General features: G+C 41.3%; 1 protein-coding gene across 1 annotated transcript; it reads left to right on the top strand.

The window, feature by feature from the left end:
• Positions 1–42: 42 nt before the first annotated feature.
• Positions 43–20989, top strand: LOC105906199 (GTPase IMAP family member 7-like). The gene is made up of 4 exons (XM_031561965.2): positions 43–181; positions 14166–14240; positions 14572–14619; positions 20064–20989. Exons 1-4 carry the CDS (start codon positions 106–108, stop codon positions 20987–20989), a joined length of 1125 nt encoding a protein of 374 aa, XP_031417825.1. The 5' UTR covers positions 43–105.
• The last annotated feature ends 751 nt before the right edge of the window (positions 20990–21740 follow it).

Raw genomic sequence — 21740 nt, 5'->3', positions numbered from 1 at the left:
GCTCTGTGTTTTAGTCCAACAGTCAAAGTCAAGGCAAAGTCGTTTTATTTAGACACACAACACACCCGTGCATTGGGCGGCGACACAGGACACACACACACACGCATGCTGGAGATGTCGGCGGGGGAATTTGTCAATCCTAACAGTACACGGTCAGATTGTGAGGAAAACAACCACACCGGTAAGTTGAAAGGCCCCAGTAATATCAAGGATATCCATAAGAAAACAATGAAATGCTTATGCAAATGTTTCATAAAGGTTTAATTAGGCAAAGCCAAGATAGAAAACACAGCTGGGCACAGAGAGCCAGTCAGACAGAGGCATGGAGTCTATGGTCAGTTTGTTGAGCTTTTGTATATCAGTGTTATGAAATAAGGAGAACTCTCTTATTAAGACATATGGTTTTGTAAAGACAACACTCTTGTTGTGTTTAATTGCGTTTTGCCAAGGACTTCAAATTGTAGGCCTACATTATTAGCAAAGTTTAGACTTTGAACTAGGTCAAAGCATGGTCTAAGCTCACAATATCCTGTTGCTGTTTTTAGGTCCCCTAGGCTAAACACTCTAAAAGAAGATACTGTTGGATGTTTTTAATGTAATTTTAAATCATGTGTGATAAAGACAAATGTAAAAAAGAAAAATCTACAGTGAATTATCGATAATGTTTGTACACAGCAGATGCATAGTACAGACCTATCCTGTCAGGAAAAAAGCTTTGGCAGCCATTTTGAGCCTCAGGTGTGAAGCTGGGTCATAATGAGAACACTGTGGGGGATGGGCGGTACTGCTGTCATCAAGCTGGGCCCCCTATAGAGGAAAACAAATAATACTGTACTGTGACATTAAAAGGGCAATAGCATGACCTTAAAAGAACAAACAAATTGTCTTAGTTTCTGAAGAAATTCACCAAAGAATGGCTCAAACTCATAAAAACACCCAATTCCAAATCACTTTGTCTGACACTGTTAAAAAAAAAGAAAGTGAGAGAAAAAAGTGCTTAATTCTGCATTAGTCTTGACAGAGTGTTAGCTAGTGCACTGGGGAGTGCCTCACGAGTCAACACGGACCTTCAGAGGCACATGTACACTCTGAATATCGGAAACACCTTATTTCTATTGTAGGAGACAGACTGGTCAGACATTGTACCTTAGTTTTTCACAGATAGACAGACAGAGAGATTAGGTAGCATTCAGTAGATACATTGATAAATGGATGGTTACAAATTCTGTTTGATTTATAGGCCTACAGTTACAATTTAAATGTATATGGGCTGTGCATTTTTAAGTTGCCTTATTTTGTGGCATAGTTGTCATATCTTGTTGTATTTTAGTTTGTTGACACTACAAATAAATATATATTTTTGAAGAATAGTTTGACGTTGGATTATTCTTGAAGGTATTTCCTCTATATTTCCTTATTCAAGTTCTTGTAAAGCTACTTTGATGGACTGTAGTGGAAATTATAACAGGGAGCAAAGAAATGATTTTAGATGTGGTCATATAGGGTGCATCATTGCCACCGTCCACCTAATACCCTTGTTTGTATGGATGGATAATAATGTCACTGGCCCCAGTGGTAATAGTATTATACTTGCTGATGTTGATAGCCTGCTGTGTGATTCCATGGGTTAGGGCAATGGTAGACTCAATGGTAAAGAAAATGTTTGGCCAGTATGTCAAACTGCCACAGGAGGAGGAAATTGAAGATTGGCAACCCCCGGGATATACGATGATGCTGTATGTGCCAATGGTTATGTATGAGCTGAAAGTGTGATTCAAGGGGTTTTACATTAATCCTTGCCTTTAAAAAACAACAAACGCTTTTCCAAACAAGGCACAATGGAGTCATAGTTTAAACCCAGGGAGATTACTGTACTGGAGTGATAAAAAGGCAGGACATTTATTAGACGTTATGAGAATTGCAAATGTTATTGTGCAAAGCATTCCATGTGAAATATGAAGGGGGTTGGAGTATATATTTTTTTTCCTTGAGAATACAGTGTGCCGGAACAGTGATACTCCCTGTCCTTCTTATCTTTGTAACTCTGTTAAAAATTAGACACTGCCTGTGAGAGAAGTCATATACCCCTTTTCCACCAAAGCCGGGCCGGTGCTGGTTCTGGGCTGGTTCCAATTCTGGAACCAGTTCTTCGGTTTTCCACACAAATAAAGCTGGCTCTGGTTCCAAAAAACAGGTTCCAAGTCAGCACCAGCTTTTAGGTGGGCCAGAAACAAGAACCGGTGGCATCGGGTTCGTCCCGTGGTTATGGGCGGAGCTAGCACACCAGAAACAGAAATGTCGTATACAGTTACTCTTTTAATCTATCTTGTTTTTGTTGTGTGATGTCACACCTAAGATTAGCTGTTGACTAAGCAAATTCGTGTAGCAGCTAGCTAACTAGCATTAGCTGCTAGCTGTCGTGAGGTACTGCTACAGTTGTTATGGCAACTGGTAAGTAGGTAGTAGCTAGTCTACTTGTGTAAAGATATATGTATTGTTTATGTAATCACTTTTATATATCCAACCCAAATGCTTTGGCAATACTAGTCTACAACGTTATGATCATGCCAAGAAAGCTTCTTTTGAATTGATTTGAATATTCAACTCCTGTCATAAACTGCATTGTCACTCGTTTGATCTACGTGGGGAAATATAGAAAACCTGTTGCCAAGTAAACAGAACATTAACTTAAGCTCGTATGGTACTACATGGTATTAAAAATGAAACATAATAGAAGTTTTATCAAAATTTCTTTGCCTTCTCCCAGGAATAAAACCACTCGTGAATAACTAGTAACCTAGTCACAACATTCCAAAATGTTCAGCTAGGACAACGGAGGCGCATGACGTGATTTAAAGACGTAGCTAGCCCTACTCTAGCTCTCGGCCGGTGGAAAATCGAGCTGATTCTTGGATAAGAACCAGCACCGAACCGCATAAGCACCAGCCCGGAAACAGCACCGGCCCGGCTTTGGTGGAAAAGGGGTAATAGACTGCTTGTCACTCTGTATGTTTCTGATCCTTCTGCAGAAGACTAATAATCTCATCATTACTTGATAAAAGACGGATCTTGTATTAGACTGGTAATCAGATTTCGACCACAGTACCTCAGAGACAGTTAGGTTTTTTACATAACACCTTATTTTAATGACTGGCTTCCTATTTAACCCGTGTAACAAACACAAATATAAAGTCTCTTAAAATCGATTGCAGTAGCGTTATCTCTGGCTTAGCGCATCACCTTGTATGGGTGGATGATATGCAGGAAATTATGTACATACACTCAAATAGCATCTTATTTAGGTCAGCAAATGCATATTGCTTGGAGTTATTTCATGTTTCATGTTGTAGTGTATTGTTGTTATGGACATGTACACATGGACGGATTATAAAACCATGGGTCAGGACGTGTAACAAAATACACCAGGTCTCCTGACCACTGTATACTTAAAGTGGAGGACGCCAACAGGGACCTGACACAGCACCTGGCAGGGAAAACTAGCATGGGACTTTGATTTTTGTAGATAAGCTTTTTATGGGGAGTAATTTAGATCCAAAGAAATGTTTTCTTTCAGATAATACATTTCAGATAAGAATATGTTGCAGTGATGTTAGCTTCAAGATGAGATAAAGGATACCAGCAGGAACCAGACACAGCCCCTGACAGGGCAAAAACTGCAGCACTAACAGTCTCCAACATGAACATAAAGTCTCTGCTTGCACTGTGAAACAGAAACCCTAAATATGTGATGGAATTGTATCGGGAATTTTTTTTTTTTTAAATGTTAATGTATTCAGGGATGATTGTGTGATTTTGTGTTGTAAGCAAAGAAAATCCAAAGTGGCAGAATGTCTGTGGGTATTTATAAACAGTGTCTGTGCACCTCATGACTGGGACACTGTTTAAGTCCCTGTTCTGACTATGGAACCTGAAACCCTAAGACTGACTTTTTGATTTAAGCAGAGATTTAACCCTTTGTTATACAGGGGTAAAGAAGGAGCCCAGAGTACTGTATGTCCAAATATCTATGTAGGCAGAGTGGAGATCCCGGGGGGAACACGGGGGAACACGGGGGAACACAGGGGAACACAGGGGACCTGTTCCCCCCCTCCCATAAAGTAGCCCCCCCCAAAAAAATCCTTGTAAACACAAATAAATTATTTTTAATAATATAGTAATATTAAATAAAAGCACAACACATGCAGGGTTAATTCTACACGTAAAACAATGTGTTTTTTAAGTGTTGAACAATCATGAACCACCCTACTCCTCAAAGTGGTTTGGTCCACATGCTGTTTCCAATGGGCGGGGCTACCGACAGCTCCGTGTTTCAGTCAAACAGTCAAAGTCAAGGCAAAGTCATTTTATTTAGACACACAACACACCTGTGTTGATTTCTTTCAGAGAAAGGCACAGGAGATTAAAACATCTGCAAACGTTCTCCGGAGAAATGTCGCATTAAATGACAAAGCCCAACTCGCCTCTTACATGGTTGCTTACCGTGTGGCCATTGAGAAACAGCCACACACTATTGCTTAAAAATTAATTTTGCCTGCCGCAATTGACATGGTTAGCGCTGTCATTGACGAGAAGTCTGCTGAAAAATTAAAAAGCATCCCCATGAGCAACAACACTGTCTCCCAAAGAATATAGCTACGACATTGCAGACAACCTAGAAGAGCAGCTTGTTACCCAACTAATGACAGCAGGATGTTTTTCTATACAGCTTGAGAGCACTGACGTCTCAGATTCCGCCACCTTGCTGGTTTATGTCAGATATGCGTGGCAAAATGAATTTAAGGAGGACTTGTGTTGCTTGAATATTCCTACTGGAACCACAGGAGAACAGATATTTCGTGTCTTGAACGACTATGTGACTGGGGCAATTGTGAAGGCGTAACGAGCGATGGGGCTGCAAATATGACAGGAAAAGCGGAGTTGTAACACGAATAAAGGAGGCAGCAGGCAAGGAAATTACATAGAATCATTGTTTCATACACCGCCAGGCATTGGCATGCAAGGGCATACCCCCCGCCCTCGACAAAACACTGAGCGAAGTTATTCGCGTTGTAAACTTCATTAAGGCCAGATTTTTTATTCGTTTGTATTATATATTATATATAATATATTATATTCATTGTATATTCAGTTGTATTCATCATATTCATTTCTCCATAAACTCTGTTGCTTTTAATTGGACTTGGGGTTAAAATGCAACAGTTTCTGGTTGAATATCCTATTACAGTGGTCACCGCACTTAACAACTGGCTCAACTGTGCAATGACATGGGAGCAGAACACACGCACTTACTGTTTCACACTGAAGTGCGCTGGTTGTCCAAAGGCAGAGTTTTGACCAGATTCTATGTACTTTCAGACATCCCAAGTCTCCCGGAAGTTCCGGGAGTCACCCGCATATTGATAGCGACTCCCTGATGCCCGCAAATTACTTAAAATCTCCCGGAATCTAGAGCGAGCCAGCAAGACCGCGCACGCAACACAGGTGGTCCAAACCGCGTAAGCATCTGTGTAGCGCACGCACGACAGAGAGGGAGAGGGACCTAGAGACTGTGTGTGTGTGTGTGGCAGTGTGAGTGTGTGCCTCATGAAGCATCCTGATTGGCCTGTTTCGGTAAGTCAACCAATCAATTTTCAGTGTGGGCGGGCTTTTATCTCTTCTCCCGAACCGGGTTAATCAGTTCCGTGTATCTAGGAACAGGAGCACCATGGCAGAGTACCCCAAAAAACGAAAATATAAGACACATTTTACAACAGACTATACAAAGGTGTACCCCTGTTTTAGAAAAGTAAATCACAATGACAGTCTTGCTCGCTGTACAATCTGTAACAGTGATTTCAGCATTGCCCATGGCGGGTTAAATTACTGTAAAAGACATGTTGAGGTGAGTTCAACAAGTTTCATTTCATGTGCATATTATTCAGGCCGGCTAGTTGCCAGGGTTACATGAAAACAACAAACTCCTTAGACCTGTTTAAAGTTGCAATGGAATAAAAATAAAAGCAGTTAACATAAATAGTATAAGCAGCATATAAATAGTAAAAGTAATCTACATATTTAAACATAATTAACAAATAATTGCATGGGGCTATAGCCTATAGCAGGGGTACTCAATAGGCGGACCGCGGTCCGGATCCGGACCCAGACGCAATCAAATTTGGACCGAAGCCTAAATCAAAATTCTAATTTAATCATGATCAAGCGAGGTTTCATTGGTGCGTCATGTCGCGCTATATATTTTTTTCCTACTCGATGTGGTTTCTATCTTCCGTGTCCAATCAAGAGGTCCAATCAGGAGCTGTAATATAGCAACATCACTATGACAACTCACTCACTTACTCAATGTTGGCCGCGAGCTCTGTGGGTCACGCAGGTTGTGTGTGTCAGTGACCGTGGTTACATGGATTCGAATAACTGCCTTAGTCGGACTGAAATCGCATTATCCGTTTCATGTAAGCACCTTAGTCGGATCGTAGTCGGACCGCACATAGTCGGACTAACACCCCTGGAGAACTCGATCCGATCCAGTTGATAGTTCGACTATTGCGGCATGTAACGGTGAATTGGATAAGGAACTGGACTTTGCGTCTTTGCGCATGCTTGAGATCCCGCCGCCCTCCTCCCTCCCTCCCTGCCAGGTCGTGACCCGGAAGACGAAAGAGACGATACGTTGTCTCAACTGTTCATACTAATGACACGTTTATTTATGAATATCCTGCAGACTGTCTCACAAGCTTATTCTTGTTGACTATGAACAAACATAACAGAAGAGGTCCGAAGATATGAGTACCTTTACAACCCCTCCTTAAAAACGTATAAGGACGTTCAAATTACGATACTTATGTGGTGCCAGTGTTGACAAAAACGTTGACTGCCACTGTTTGGACAGAACGCGCTAATTCACCGAACAAATACTTTCATATTAATTTCCCACCACTTGTTAGTCATGTCATCCATTCATATCGATGTGAATCAATCAATACTAATACATCTTTAACTGTGATGTGTTTTTGTTTCATTTCACAACGTATTTACTGTATAATCAACGATAGCAGGTGCCCGCTTGTAAACAGTCCACATTTTATTTGCTTAAAACACACAGCAGTACTGTCAAATCAGAAAGCAAATCAGCTGTCAAAGGGCTGTTACCTGACCAAATACCTTTCAAACTCGGTGATAGTATTCACAACTAATTTGTTCTTCATTCTATCAAATATGATGAAGTGTGGTCCGCGACGGCCACAAGTAAATTATTGCGACATTTCTAACATACAACTCAGAACGAAGAGAACACAGCCAGTAGTAGCCTAATCTAATAAAGAGTTGCCTAATCTATTAACAAGGTCATGGATTGGTGACTTAAGACAGGAACTATGAAAAGAAAATTAAATGAGAAAGCCTCTAACATAGACAAGGAGAAAGTGGTTCAGCCTCATTGGGAATTATCTCGCCGCGGAGTTGCATTCAAAACACTGTGTTTTTCTCCCGCTGAGACAGCAAGATGATAACTAGGCTATATTCTGTGTTGTGTGACGTTGGATAATGACAGCTCTTAATTATGAAAAGTTGACTACTAGGATGGCTGTATTAATGCCAGTGGGCTAGCCTACTGTTGGTAGTGAAATACTGCGGTCAGTATGCGCATCGTTGTGTTTTGTGATGTCTGTCTGAGTGTGTGATGGGAGTATGAGGCTGTGAGCGAACTATAGTTTGTAACATAACCAAGTCACGCATGGAGCAGGGTTCCAGATGCTTTGCCTTGCGCATTGTCATATCTATAACTAGCCTACTGGTACGTACAAAAGGAGAGCCCACCCGCGAAAATCATGTGTGCGCTAACAATTGTCTGGCGCCAGGTCTTGGGTAGGAGGCATGTTGTTCCGGGGATATTTAGTTAAATGGTCCGTGAATTTTTTTTTATTGGCTAAGTGGTCCTTGGTCTGAAAAAGTTTGAGAAACACTGCTTTATAGACAATAACGATCATACACTCCCATTGAAATGACTTTTTGCAGGTTGGGATGTCTGTGAAATTCATGCGTTCCTCATCCGGAAAAAGTCCACTCTTGCCGAATTATTCACTGATGATTGGCTTCTCAATTTGTCTTATCTGGCCGATATCTTTTCATCCCTCAACGAACTGAACTTGAAATTACAGGGACGGCATGACAATGTTTTCCTTAATTGGAAAAATGTTCAGGCTTTCCAAAAGTCCTTGAAGCTGTGGCTTGCACGACTCAGAAGGCCAGAACCAAGTTACTACATGTTTCCCACTGTGTTGCAGTACGTAGAACATGATGTTGCGGCCACACAAGTGAAAAACCTCCCTGCACTTATTCAAACTCATCTCGCTGCGCTTATTGAGAACTTTGATCGCTATTTTCCAACTGAGAGGTATGCCATTCTAAATGATAAAAGGTCAATCCAAAATCCCTTCGAATTTGAGTCCTGAGTCTTTGCTTGAGTTGACGCTTAGTCCTGCAGAAGAAACCGAGTTGTTGCGGCTCAGCTGCGATCGCACTCTGCAAAGATGCTATGGATCTGTGACCTTATCATCATTCTGGATAAGCATTTCGTCAGAATATCCTGTCCTCAGTAGGGCCAGTATTTCTATGCGTATTCCTTTCACTACAACATATATGTGCGAATTGGGATTTTCTGTGCTCACAAAAATCAAGACAAAGCACAGAAACAGATTGAATGCTGCGCCTGATATGCGTGTTGCGCTCTCCTCCTGCACCCCGGACTGGAACGCGCTACAAAAACGCAGACAGGCCCACCTATCCCATTAGCAATATTGAAATGTTAAGACATGTTTTGTATAATTTGTAATCTTTTTGTAATTATTTCATATTTTGTTCCAATATTGCTGGTTCAATTGGATGTTGAAAAGAAGAAGAAATGGGCTATATGTTTTTTTTTTTAATAGCCTACATTTAATGTCCAAATAGGCACTTATTGGATACCTTATTTTAATGTTGCTGGTTCAATTGTATTGTTTTTCATTGTTTAAAACTTGAGAGTAGTAGCCTACTAATTGTTCAGAGAGAAGTGATCACTCAATGGCAGTAGGCCTACAAGTTCTGAAATAACAAAAAAAATACCATTTATAAAATAAAATAACAATAAAATATCCTCATTAATGTTCAATAATGGTCAAATCCACCTTTGTTTTGTGATTTATGTTTGTTTGTTTGTTGTTAAGAAACATTGCTAAGGTGCAACCGTTTCTCGCTCAGGCTGACACTGAAAGACTGATGCACGCGTTTATCATGAGCAGGTTAGACTACTGTAACTCGCTTTTGTCTGGTCTACCATTATTAGTCAACTACAAACAATACAGAATGCAGCAGCGCGAGTCCTCACTAAAACAAGACGGAGAGTGCACATCACACCAGTATTAAAATCACTGCACTGGCTACCTGTTAGCTTTAGAATAGATTTCAAGGTTCTCTTACTAGTCTATAAATCACTCCATAGTCATGCACCTGAATATATAACAGACATGCTCTCAAGGTACACACCCAGTAGATCCCTGAAGTCCTCCGGCACTGAACTCCTAACAGTTCCAAAACCCAGGACAAAGAGACATGGGGAAGCAGCTTTTAGTTTCTCTGCCCCCAGCCTTCACTCTGCCAGAATACCTAAGAAGGCTGAAACGGTTGAAACCTTTAAACATGCACTTAAGACATACCTCTTTGACCGTGGTGGCTGGTGATTTTGTTTTGTTGGGGGGGCGCAGTTGGGCCGCGCGGTTAAAATAGCACTCCACAATGAGAAGAAAACAGTTTGAGTAGAATATAAAAAATAAAAAAAAGCTTTATTTCAAGAACACACAGTGCTCAACACTATCCAATAACAACCATTAACAAACTGTAACTTTGGGCATGAGAGGTTCAGAGCAGAATGGTTTCAGAGGTTTACAGAATAAAACAGGTGCCCACACCCTCACATGAAAGAGGTTTAGAGCACAAGAGATTCAGAAAGAGATATCACATCTTACATTGGGTGTTTGACAAGAGTAGGCCCCACTACTTGTAAAGAAATTTAGCGCTCCTCTCTTTCAAGTTGGCAAATCTCTCAATAACTTTTCCCTCGCAACAGCAAGTATACAGTCAAGAAGTTCATTCTGGACTGTTTTGGATGTTCCCTTAAACACAGTCGCGCTCTCGAGATGCTCTTTCAGTGCACTGTCAAGTGAGGTAACGACGTCCACCAAGCCACGAAATATCCCTGGGTTATCCGAGTTCTCGCTCTCATCATGACCACGCAGGGCCAAATCAAATGCACCACAGAACTTCACACAGTCTATTATTCTTGAGAGAATGTGTCTGTTTTTCCTTACTTCTTCATTGTATTTTCGAATGCCAATTCGGTACCCTTCGTCGAGCTGCTCTGCTATACTCAGTCTTCCAAAGAGGCTTAGCTTCAGGCTGTTAGTTAGATGGCTGCGGCAAGATTCGTGCTTCTTACATTTATCGTTGAAGTGCTTTAGATCCCTCATCCCCGTTGCAGTCCAGATTGTTTCAGTCCCAGGACTTTGGAAAACCAGGCAGGGAAAACAAAAAAACGCATCACTTACTGAACAACCAGCTAACCAGCTCCGGTTAGCATACAGGCTTGAGGAGAGGCTACGGGTGTACGTCCTCCCGCGGTCGATGCTCTGCTGCTGCATTTTTAAATCCGGACGTTCGGGTCCCATGTCTTTCAGAGTCTTCTTATCGACATCTGATCATCGATTGAAAGGTGTTTCACAAAGAGATACCACAGAGTTTTCAGTCGCCATACTCACAGAATCAAAGTCTCTGCTAGCTATGTTGCTCTCGTAGATACGTGAGATTTATATGGGATGTGAGGGAATGATAAAGGTCTCTGATTCGACGAATAGTCCAGTCACGTTGAAATAAGAAACAATGTCATTGGTTAGGGCGCAAAATTTTGCGCCCCAGGATCGAACTTTCATCTGCCAATGAGAAGCTGTCCTTGCTCAAATGTATGTGAAAAGTATAGAGCTCCCATTGACTTCCATTTGGCCGGTGCCCCTCCAGGGAGGAGGGGCTTATCTCAGTGATAACGAATGGCAATATATTATATTTGGTCACATTTAAGTGGTTGTTGACAGGGGCTTACGGTCTCCCACACACATTTAACGCGTCAACACAGTACATTTCTTATTTTAATTGTTTGGTATATAATGTTTTTTGACTTTTTTTGTTTTTCATCTCAAAATTTTAGGAGGGGCGGCACCCTTGCGCCCTGTATTGACACACCACCACTGCTCTTTGATCTCGCTTATCACTCACTGTAAAATGTATTCATTTGACATTTATGGAACATTTATTTATTTACTTATCTCTGTCTCTTTTCAAGTGTTTGTACCCTCCACCCCCCAGCAGCTGTCTCTTAGTTTGACGATAACTGTGCTGAGCAGTCCTTTACTGTGCCAGTGCGGTTAGTATGTAATTTCCTGTTTATTTATCTCTGGAAAATCTGTGTGTTTTTTACAACTGTTTGTAACCCCCCCCCCCCCTTCTTTCCTACTGCGAGGCACAAATAAACTGTGCTACTGTGCCGTACAAATGAAGTTTGATTTGATTTGATTTGATTTGATTTGATTTGATTTGATTTGATTTGATTTGATTTACGAATAATGTCTATTGGCTTGGGTCGCGAAGGCTTGTGACTTTTAAAATATGGGCCCCCAGAAAAAAAGTTTGGGAAACACTGGTCTAGATTAGTAGAGAAAGAAAAAACAGAGTGAGTGGGTAGAGTTTGGCTGTCCATATGCGTAGATGAGGAGTAGTGGTGGTGAGGAGCAACGTTTCTGTTGGCGTAGCCATTCTCACTAGGCTAATGTAGGGATAAACTTAATTACAGAGGAAATAATTCACACTGCTCACATCGGTTAGTGGTAGACCGCAAAAGAGAAACTCTTTATTTGTGTAGTTGTATTTATACTGAACATCACGCATAACGTATGACGTATGAGATCACATATGTTACTAGATTCCACATCCATCAGCAATTGGAACATGATCTAAGGGAGAGAGAACATTTTTGGCATTAGACATCAATTTGGGAAACAGATAAGGAGATACTTTTAGGTAGTCAATTAACAGTAGGCAATATGGCCATTTTATCAGTATTATTATAGGCATTAGCAATGTGATATAAAAGGAGAGGGAGAGAGAGAGAGAGAGAGAGAGAGAGAGAAAGGCTGCCTGGCTAGGTGTATGGGAATATTTTTTTGCATTTAGTTCGGTTTGGTACATGTGGAGATTTTAGTCATAAGCTTTGTAATGGTGGCAGGGTGCACAACAGTGTCCAATTGGCTGGTGAAAGTCGCAACACCCACCGTATGCTGTACCCTGGATCAGTAAAACGCACTCCTTACATACGCTGTCTGTAGCCCAGTTTAATTGATTTGGGGGGTTTTGCGTGGGTTAAGATATGTTTAGTTTTGCCTGCATTTAGCATTTTGTTTGGTTTGGTACATGTGGAGATTTTTGTCATAAGCTTTGTAAGGGCGGCAGGGTGCACCCAGTTGTATAGATTCAGGTTTTTTGTGTTTAGATATGTCTAGTTATGCTGGCTGGCTGGCTAGCCCAGCAGGTGATGGGTTTGTTGATGCAATTACTTGTGGCTATAGGGTGCACTAAAGAGGAATGTCTTTAGTCTCGATTTGAATATAGAGTATAGGGTGTCTGCATCTCGGATGGAGGGTCCAGAGGAGAGGGCTCGGTAGCTGGAGGCTCTGCCTCCTATTGTGGTTTTTGATATTCTTGGAATTATGAGGAGTTTTGCACTCGGAGGGCCTTGGAGGGCAATAGGGGACAACTAATTCCTTAAGGTAGTTTGGAGCCAGGTCATTTAGTGCTTTGTATGTCAGTAGGAGTACTTTGAAATCAATTCTCCTTTTGACAGGGAGCCCATGCAGAGAGGCAAGTACAGATGAGATATGTTCATATTTTTTAGGGTCTATAGTTAGCTAGATTATCAGGATCAAGGTTAGATTTTTTGAGAGATCACTGCTATTTTGAATGATTGCAGAACGTATCCTGAAATTATTCATTACATTAAGTAATGTCTCACTTAATAAGAGTAGTGCATTATTAAGTAGTTTTGTGGGGATAGGGTCTAGTAGGCACGTTGATGATTTAGATGAGAGGATCAGGGAGTTTCGTTCAGGGAGGTCAGTGGGTGAGAAGGATTCAAGGAGAGCACCAGGTTGTGGGGTGTTGCCATAGCCATAGCACATTTTGGAAGGGATGTAGGGTCATAGAGGGGGAGGAGACTGCTAAATAAATCATTACTGCTAAAGATTATACGAACAGAATGTTCGATTGTATTGTGTTTTTTTGTTAGCCTAGAAATGGTATTAAATAGGGACCTTGTTTTTTTTTTTTTGCCTGTCTTCAGTTTTCTTATTCCCTTTTTAGTGGCGCAACAGCGTCAAGGGTTGAGTGAGCGCACAAATGACACCATCTGTTAGTAGGTCGATATGAGGTGGGGGTGTGCTTACGCCATTTACAGTGCCAGGGGTAGGAACAGTGGCAAGAGCGGCTGGTAGATTCTGCTGTAGTCATGTCGGATAGACAACGGCTGTAGAAATGGGCTAATTACGATGCACAGAGTTCTAATTTCATGTTGAATGTAATTAGGTGGTGGTCAGAAAGCGCAGTATTTTGTGGTATAACTATAGGGTGGTCAATTTCTAAGCCATGTGTTAATACAAGTTCAATCAGAGCTCAGTAGCTATACCAGAAAAAAGGAACACTCTATAAATGTTTTGATAACTGCAGGTGAGTCTCTATTTTTGAGTATGCTCTATCCATAAAAGCTGGTAATCACGTCATTCATGAACAAATAAGTGCCCATTTAATCAATAGCCCATCTATATGCAAACGTCAAGTGGGGAGGGGGGGAGGGGGTAGAGGTCCAAGGTCATGTAGAGAAACTTCCTGCTTACTAGTGACGAGAGAGTAGAGAGATTTCCACAGAGATGAAAATTAAACTACAGCCTAAAATTGGGTTCATGTTGATCACACACATTTTGCCTGGTTTGACAATACAGCTTTTTTTCATTTTCTTTTAGGGTATATATCTTGACCTAGTAGGCAATTTGACTAAAATGTTCTTGTTTTTTTAGAATCAAACAAATCTTCAGGAGGAATGGAAAGCCCAGATTCAAGCGATGGCTCAAACTCTGATGGCCGCCCAAATAGTAAGTGGGATAAACTTGGAAACACTGGAAGGAGAAGACGTGCATAGTAATGCCTAACGTCTGTTTTCACTGGTATCATTTGGGCACACTGGTATTACACAGAATCTACACATTAGGCATTTGATTTAGCAAATAAAGAGCATTATAATGACATTGGCATCATTATGGTGTGCCTGGAAACAGGGATAGATGAGTATTTTCAGTTGGTGAATGCCTTTTTATTTGTAATGCCTTTTAACTCGGTGGTGGTCTGTGCACTCACAAAAGACCCTCAGAGTGAAATTTCCTGAAGATTTATTTCCCTGAAAGTCTTCTTTCTTGCTGGTTATAGTGTCAGACACAGACTGTATGGAGGATTCCACTGGCAGCCCTTCAAATGGTGAGTCAATTCATGTGAAATGAGTGAGATTTTAGAATGAAACTTTCAATCTAAAAATGAGGAGTTTTGGATGGTACACGAAACAACATAATTTTTCAAATAATTCTATAATTATACATAAACTGTTATGTAACTGTTATGCCTACCTGATAAAATGCTGGAAAAGGATTTTTTTGGCAAATAATTTAACTTTGCAAATAATTTAATTGGACTTGGGGTTAAAATGCAACAGTTTCTGGTTGAATATCCTATTAGATGAGATGCCTTGAGAGAGGTGTGAGTGAGTGTTTCCCCCCTCCCCCCCCCCCTTGATCATATCAAAGTGTCTTTGTATTACATATACCCCCACCCTAATGAATACAGGACTCTGAGACATTTGCTCACAGCTGGATCTCTTAATCAACAATGTGAACAATCATGTGAAAAAATGTTGTGAAATTTCCCGTCCACCGAGGTAGCAGACTGATACATATTCACGGAGGGCTGTGGCTATGGGGTAACACCCCTTATGCCATGTAGGATACATTTAAACTGAACTGTTTCAATGGCTGGCCAGATGAGATATAGGTGCATATTTTGAGTGAAACCTCTGTCTATCTCCCTTGATGCGCATCACTGCAAGAATAAAGTCTTGACTCATACTCAGGCCCAGATTTACTAACAAAATTGTGCCCACTTTAGGCGTAAATTCTACGAAACATGCGGGTAAAGACATGGAACCGTATTTACAAACGTAGTGCACTTGGGTAAAATCGCAGATTCCCCGCTGCTGAAATGGATAGAGGCAGGTTGCGCATCCCGTCTAATACATATGCATAAATGGGAGGTTATAAGGCAAAGTGGGGGTTCCCCGCAAAAAGATGAGAGAAGAAGTGTAAAATTCGCCTAATTATGTATTCCGCAGGTATTTACAAAAACTGCCTGACGAGAGCGCGTCTCTAATTTGCGTGATAATTCTCCGCCTTATAAAAGAAGGTCTAAACCAGGTCTGTCCCATTTGTTACAAAACGAGGTGTTTTAGCATGACCTATCAGGTGCTAAATGAAAACTATTTGCGTGTGAGAAATTTGACGCAATTCTTTAAAAAAATAATATGAACATCAGGGTTTTGGGTTGGGATACAGGTGAAAATATAACAGAAATGTTATTTGTTTAAATGTTTATATTTGATATATCATTTAATATAGGCATATAATAATGCTGTAATTTGTCCATTTAAGTTCACAACAGGGTACCAGACCATACATACCTTGAACAGAGGGCTCCGCGGTATCGAAACCCCCCTCCACACCCTCCATCTGTTCAGAAACCAGTGTTTGTTGGACGACATCTTCTAATATGGTTCATGGTTCGGATTGTGGGGGGTCTGAGCCGGTCATCATTGTCTGAGCTCGAGCTTGAATGTGACTTTTTCTTTTGTCCGTCTCTTTATATCCTTTTTTCACTTCCTCCACCTCCTGCCGTGTAGATGACAACGCATTAATGTTGCCATATAGCATTTTTCTCTAAAGGCAGTGTATTTCTGCCTTATACTGTGTTTAAGTTTGCGTAACCTCGTGAAGCAAAAGCTCTAATTCTAATTCTAATTCTAATTTTAACTCATCATCCATGGTGGTAGGAACACACAGGCCCATTCTCCCCTCTTTTAGCGGCGCGGATTACACTAGAGGGTGGAGTAAGGCACCGATTACTCGACGAGGTTCTGGTTTGATAAATACTACGTAAAATGGGGAAAACACAGCGTTCGGTTTATGCGGTTTGGCGAAGGCAGTGATTACGTTGCGCTCGCAAATGTACGTAAATCAGGCCCTGAGAGTCTCCACCAATCTTTTGGCACTAAAAAACAATGCCATCAGTCTCTACACTATCAGCTGGTCATTAGGGAATTTTGACCCTGAGACTAAAGGTCAAGGTATACTAGCTGCGTCCATGTAACGATCAGGTTTGCACATGGTGTGCATTGAGCATGCTGTGCCTGTTGAGTTTGCTTATGTATGCACGTTTTAAACACTGGTTCAGGGTCAAGAGAAAGCAAAAAAACATTTACACTATTTATTTGTTGACTCCTCTAGGGAGATGGGGGAATTTAGTCTTTTGGAATCTTGTTTTGAGAGAGAGGGAAAATCCAGACCATGGAAAAGTTTATACAAGTGTTTGAGTCTAGTGCAGTCGTTCTCAAAGTGTGGTCCGCGGACCACTGGTGATCCGCCAGTGCCCCGTAATGGTCCGTGACGGCCAAAAGTAAATTATTGCGACATTTCTAACATACAACTCAGAACGAAGAGAACACAGTCAGTAGTAGCCTAAAGAGTGGCCTAATCTATTAACAAGGTCATGGATTGGTGGTTTAAGACAGGGACAATGAAAAGAAAATGAAATGAGAAAGCCTCTGACACAAACAAGGAGAAGGTGCAACGGTGAGATGGTTCAGCTGCATTGGGCATCATCCCGCCACGGAGCTGCATTCAAACAGCGTTTTTTTCTCCCGCTGCGGAGACAGCAAGATGATAATAAATTCTGTGTTGTGTGATGTTGGATAATGACAACTAGGATGACTCTAGGATGGCTATATTAATGCCAGTCGGCTAGCCTACTGTTGGTAGTGAATTACTGCGGTCGCGTGGTCGATATGCGCATCGTTGTTTATTTCTTGTGTTGTGTGATACATTGGTGTGTCTAAGTGTGTGATGGGAGTATGAGGATGTTAGCGAACAATAGTTTGTTACATAACCAAGTCACGCATGGAGCAGGGTTCCAGATGTTTTGCCTAGCGCATTGTCATATTTATAACTAGCCTACCAGTACATAAAAAAGGAGAGCCCACCCGCGAAAATCATGTGCCACTAACAATTGTCTGGCGCCAGGTCTGGGTAGGAGGCCTGTTGTTCCGGGGATATACCATTTAGTTAGATGGTCCGCAAGTTTCTTTTTATTGGCTAAGTGGTCCTTGGTCTGAAAAAGTTTGAGACACTGATTTACATGTTTGGTAACTGTCAATCTTGAAATGACAACTAACGGTTGGGCAAAATCTACCATTATTTTGAGTGCGCACTGATATGGAACGCTCAGGTAAATGTAAACAGGTGTACAGTACATTATGGCTCAATACAGTACACCCCGTGACTCACTCTCAACCAATCAGAACGCTTGATTTCATCTACCCGTATTATAAACAGGCAATATTTGCTCCAACCGGTTTACTATAGCAAGGGGCACCTGTCAGGGTTGTCCCCTCTTCCCATTACTTTTTGCCCTCTTCTTGAACCATTGGCTCAGAAAATTAGACAGCACCCCTCTGTGCTTCCCATAACTTTTTTCAATACCGAACATAGGATATCATTATATGCTGAAGATATCTTACTCTCTGTCAGCGATGCAGGGTCCTCAACTCCACATTTATTATCCACTATTGATTTATTCAGCTCTTTATCTTGTTATGAAATCAATTGGACTGTCATCATTAGTGCACTTCAATTCAGCCTCAACACTCCGCCCCTTCCATCCAACATTCCAATAGTAAGGCAGTTCAAGTACCTTGGTGTGGATATATTCCCTTCTACATCTCTACCAAAGCATATATAATCAAATTGAGAAAGATCTTGAACGCTGGTCTGAGCTCCCAAATTCCCTTCAAGCCTGCATATCAATAGTAAAAATGGATGTACTTCCTCACATCCACTATGGTTCCCCTTGCACTCCCAAAGAGGTATTGAGAAAAATTGGAATCACTCATATCTAAATTTGTATGGAATGGGAAGAGATCCCGTTTGAAATTAAAAACCCTTCAACAAGACAGGACACAAGGAGGATTTGCTTTACCTAAATGTCAGATGTATTTTTTGTCTTTTGTTCTTTGTCCTCTGTCTGCATGGTTTAATCCTAATCCCTGTCTCCTGGAGACCAATTGAAGAGAAAATGTCACAACCTCATAGACTTCAAGACCTGATGTACTCCAATATACCACCTATAGATGCTAAAAAAGCTTAGGTCCTCTGGTGGCTTTTTTGCTCATAACTTGCCGCACATGTCATGAAACATGGTGAGGTCGATCTTAAATGGCACAAGCATTCTCATGTATTCAGTATTTTTTCTCTTCTTATTGGTAATGCACCTTCTTCTTTTCCATAGTGGATGGATAGGGGAGTTTATGTTCTTCAAGACTTGTATGATGACAATGGTCTACGATCTTTCAATGATCTGCAAGCTGAATACGGTTTGCCTGGCAAATCATTTTTCTTTTACTTGCAACGGAGAGCTGCCATGAAGGAATATGGTGTCCCTTGGGGAGTACCGCTCCCAAAACACCCTTTGCATAAAATATTTGCTGTAAAAAGACATGTGTGATGGTTTCCAAACTATATACATTTATCTTTGAACCTTATGCATCTTTATCAGTAAAAATTATGGTGTAGGGATATATCCTCTGAGGGTGAGGAAGAGATTTGCTGGGGCACAGTATGGTAGAATCTTCATGATACCTCCAAAAATCCTGATCACCATTTAATACACTTTAAATGTATTCACAGGATGTATCTTACCCATAGAAAATGCTGGAGGATGAAAATCATCACAGGTCCTAATTGTGACCTTTGTACACTTAATGCTTCAGGGACTTTCTTACATATGTTTTGAGAATGCCCTAATGTTTTTGCCTTTGGAGACATATACAGTATGCTCCACTTTAAGTGATATGCATGAAGTAAATATTCTACTGTCACCGACCTTATAGTTTACCATCAAAGTTTAGTTATTGATGACTACCTTAGAACTGCCTTTACTACTATGGGCTAGTCTCACCGCAGCCAAGAAAATGTTGGCCTCGCGATGGCAGCCGCCTCACACTTTATCATGGCAGCAGTGGGCCAACTCTTTCCTGGACATAGTTATGATGGAATGATCTGTGGCCCGTGTCCATGGAGCTAGTCAGAAAACCTCATGTGCATGGGACGCAGCTTACACTTTGGTTAAAGAAAGAGTGCAGCATTAATATATTTAACTGAATGTTATCATATCTGTACATTATATTGGTATTGTTTTTTCTTTATGGAGGAAGAGAGATCAGGGACTGGTGTTGGAAAGGGGGTCGCCATGGGGAGGTAGGGGGTAGGGATGATTGTTCTGCTGTTAGGTATAAGTTCTTGTATTGATCTTAAATGTACAACTCGTGCTATTTTTGTATCTCTACCTATATATTGTCAATAAAAAAAGTTCTCCACAAAGATTATATAATAGCCTTTTTCCATGTTAACAGTGTGTCTGATATGAATCTAAAAGGGTACCATTAGAAACATTGCCATGAGAACATATTTTGCAGAGGCCGATACTTAAATGGATTTTGTTAAATCCTTGCTCTTCGTTACGTACAGACTTACACTATACCAAAACATCAGGCTGCTATTTATATATATTTACAGTATTTACAGTCTCTGTTTTCTTTTGTCTAGCTGGATCCCTTCTGCGGATTGTGCTGCTGGGTAAAAGAGGTGAGGGGAAAAGTGCCTCTGGGAATACCATCCTGGGCATCAAGAAGTTCGTCGAGGACGCCTCACCTGATTCAGTGACAAGGGAGTGTAAGAAATACAAAGCCAAAGTGTCAGGAAGAGAGGTAGATGTGGTCGACACCCCCGGACTCTTCAACTCATTGTTCACCAAGGAACAGATGGAAAAGGAGATGGAGAAGTTCGTGTCCTTGACCGTACCCGGACCCCACGTCTTCCTGCTGGTGATTAGGCTGGGTGTGAGATTCACCGAAGAGGAACGCAACAACATGAAGTGGATTCAGGAAACCTTCTCCAAGTTGGCTCTGAAATACTCCATGGTTCTTTTCACTGGTGGGGACTCTATCGATATACCAGTGGATGATTATATAGAGAAAAGCCCAGAGCTTAAACAGCTAATTGGAGAGTGTGGGGACAGATACCACGTCTTTGACAACAAGAAGAGAGACCGCACACAGGTGACCCTTCTGCTGGCCAAGATTGATAAGATGGTAGCGGCCAATGGTGGACAGCACTACACCAATCATATGTACAAGGAGGCCCAGAGAAAGATTGAAGAGGAGAAAGAGAGGAAGAGGATGGAGGCAGAGAGAAAGATTGAAGAGGAGGGACAGAGGGAGAGGGAGAGGAAGATATTGGAGTTGGAGTGGAAGGGAGAGTGTGAGAGGAAGATGATGGCGAAACGTCAGAAAGCTGCAAACAAAAGAAAAGAGGAACAGAGAAAGAGAGAGATGGCCTTGAAAGAGAAGCGGGATAATCAAGAGGAAAATAGCCCTGAGGAAGACATGAAGGGGATTGAGGAAGAAGGCAGACAGAGGGTGGAGAAAAAACTACTTATGCTCTCATCTTTGTTTGGCAAGTTCTTAACCTGAGATTGGTTAGTGAAAACAATATGATCATATTTAGTTATAATTTTCTCTGCTCTTAGGGAAAACAACATTATCATATTTACTTATTAACTTTCCCCTGGTGTTTGTATTGTAGCAGGCAAAAATAAAAGCTGTTTCATTCATGAATGTCTTGGTGTCAAATTTCATATTCCTTACTCACACACACATAGACACTTAGCCTATACATTACTATACAATACATATTGATTATATTCTGTATGGCACATACGCACACACACACACACACACACACACACACACACACACACACACACAAAAACATACAAACATATACGTGCACACACACACACACAAACACACACACATACATGCATTACACTTGTTTTACTAGTTTCATCCTTTCCTAACAAAGAGTAAGTGATGCATTTGTAGTGAATGTCAGATTCATCCTAAAATCCAAGTGTCCACAAGTTAACACTTAACACTTTTAAGACAAGTTAACACTTTTGCCATGATGGGGACAATACTTGGCAGTAATGTGTTACATGATATTCCTAAAGGTGGGCTATCTCCCGGGCCTTTCTGTGTGGAGTTTGCATGTTCTCCCTGTGTTCACAAGGGGTTTCCTCCACTAAGAACCCAAACAGTAAAAACATGCAAAATAACAGAACTCATGTCCATCCCTGACCAAAGATGGACAGTTCACTTCACTTGGTCCCCGGGCGCTGCAAAGCTGCCCACTGCTCCTGGGGGGTCCTTGAGGAAGGACGGT

This window comes from Clupea harengus, chromosome 24, assembly GCF_900700415.2.
Source record: "Clupea harengus chromosome 24, Ch_v2.0.2, whole genome shotgun sequence".
Lineage (NCBI taxonomy): Eukaryota > Metazoa > Chordata > Actinopteri > Clupeiformes > Clupeidae > Clupea > Clupea harengus.
Note: the sequence above shows the minus strand (reverse complement) of the source record. Positions and strands in the feature narration are given on the sequence as shown.